General features: G+C 52.4%; 1 protein-coding gene across 1 annotated transcript in view; it reads right to left on the reverse strand.

The window, feature by feature from the left end:
- SIM1 (SIM bHLH transcription factor 1) overlaps window positions 1-2,125 on the reverse strand; it is a 46,547-nt gene that overhangs the window by 34,826 nt on the left and 9,596 nt on the right. Inside the window, exons 2-3 of the mRNA XM_009649035.1 lie at window positions 1,186-1,268; window positions 40-129 (exon numbers count right to left, since the gene is read on the reverse strand). Coding sequence (XP_009647330.1) covers window positions 40-129; window positions 1,186-1,268 — 173 coding nt within the window. The remainder of the gene's footprint in view (window positions 1-39; window positions 130-1,185; window positions 1,269-2,125) is intronic.

A 2,125-nucleotide genomic window follows, 5' to 3' on the forward strand; every position in this document is an offset into this window, starting at 1 on the left:
GGCAGGCAGGCGCGGGGGCCAGCAGCCCCCCCAGCGTACCTGCGACAAGCCCAGGTGCACCGAGGCAGTTTCCGAGATGTACATGATCTTGCCATCCGGAGCCACGACAAATATGAAACCGTCCAACGTCTGCAGAAAACGGTTGAGGGGTGGGAAGTATAAATACATCGACAGATAGACAGATAGGTCCACCCATGAAGACAGATAGATCCATGAAGTATCTGTCCCTCAGATCTATTTTAGCAAGCAGGCATCCCTCCACAGGCTCTGATTATTCAAAAAGTTGGAAGGGAAGGGGCAGGTCCTGGAATCCCTCTAAAGTTCCTGGACCCCCGAGATACAACCCAGTTCTCAGAGGGGCCAAGCTCAAAAATAATGCAAAGTGCCTGGGATTTGTCTAAGAAGAGGTCCTGGCTACCTGGTGATTAATATGTCCATCCCAGAAATCCTGAATACTTCTATCCCATTTCAGATGTCGCTGGGGGGGTTGCACTTGGATATTTGCTAAGGAGACTTTAAGCAAGCGAGGAGGATCTGAAACTCTCTGCAGTAAAAATAAGGGACGAGACAATTTGTCAGGAACGTTTCAGCAGACATAGGTGGGACTTCTGGGTGTGCTGAGGGCCGAACAGGCCCCAAAAGGACATGCAATCCTACCAAAAATGCGCAGTGATGGTAACCTTCTTTAGTATTTCAGTCTGCGGTGAGTTTTCACATGTGTCCTACCTGATCTGTGCCTACACTAATTTCTGTGCCCGCTGAGCCCTTCTCTCCAGGACAGCCTCCTCCACCTCGTCTCCAGAGCCTCTCCCTGCCTCTACACCACCCTGAGGTTCAGCGCATTGCCAGGACTTGCCACCTTGTGAATAATTTGGGGAAAAATCATGCTCCTGGGCTCCGGGCCCAGAAGACACACCGGGGTACACTGGCAGTCCCTGTGCTGGCCAGAGCTGGGGCGAAGGGCCCAGCGGTAGCAAACTACGGCCCTGTTACAGCGCATGACATTCAACCGCGACGGTTCCTACATCTGAAGTTCCACCACCACCACCTTTTTTTTTTGTTTTGTTTTGTTTTATTAAACACATGAACAGTTAAAAATTAGCCACGGGGGCAATTAAAGGCTCAGAAGAGGGAATGATTTCTTTAATCATTAATACCGCATGGCTGTCGTTTCCAGACCAGTACCTGCAAAAGATGGGATCCCAGTTCCCTTCCAACATTGTCCAACGGGCTGGTTCGGCTAGAGTGGCCCCAGGCTTCTCCAAGTCCTGTTTATTTAAGACACACAAAAAAAGTAAGGTGAGGAGACAAAAAATTTACTCGTGTTGGCCTGCTGGAGAGGATTTTTTTTTTCTTGTATTCGCATTAATACACATATATGTATAATCTTTGGAAAACTAGACGTTGGTTTCCTTGCACAGAGAAGCCTCTTTTGCGGATTTTTTTTTTCAAAGACCTAACTCCCGTGAGAGAAAAATACCAAAAAAACTATTCTGAGTTAACTGTGAAGTTCATTCCTAAGACCTAAGCCGAAATAGCGTGCCCGATAAAAGGGCTTTTTAGTGCTGCCTTAGGCTACCGGGAACTGTCTCCTTGAACTTCAGGGAAAGCGCCTTTCTTCTCCTAACGCCACCCAAGGCATCCTGGACAACACGGAGAGCTGTGCCGAAGGAAAGGAAGGGGTGTGCGGGGGGAAGCTTCTGGAGTCGAGAAAAGGATGCGGTTAAGGTGGCACGGCGGGGTCTGGGAAGCGAAACCCCTCGGCGGCGGCCAGGCCGGCGATGGGCACCGGCCCTGCCAGCGGTGCTGAGTGGTGCTGAGCCGTGCCCGCCCGTGGTTCCTGCTCCTGCAGAAGCCAGAGCTCGGCCGCAGCCTGCCGGTTCATTAGCCAGCAGGCTGTGGAGGGGGAGCGGTAAGGACGGGCTCAGACCCCCTGCTCGCCAGAGACCACTTCCCAGTCTGATCTGTGCCCTCCTGCCCCACTCTCTCCGGGGCCACCGCCCTCCCACCCTGAAGGTTTGTGATTACCCGTTTGGGGAAGGGAGAGGGGAGCGACTGGGTGCGACTCCTCCATCTGCCCTCCCTCCCCCCCGACCCCTCTGTTAAAACCCTTTCCTCTTCAGCG

Source organism: Egretta garzetta, unplaced genomic scaffold (assembly GCF_000687185.1).
Source record: "Egretta garzetta isolate BGI_Z169 unplaced genomic scaffold, ASM68718v1 scaffold231, whole genome shotgun sequence".
Lineage (NCBI taxonomy): Eukaryota > Metazoa > Chordata > Aves > Pelecaniformes > Ardeidae > Egretta > Egretta garzetta.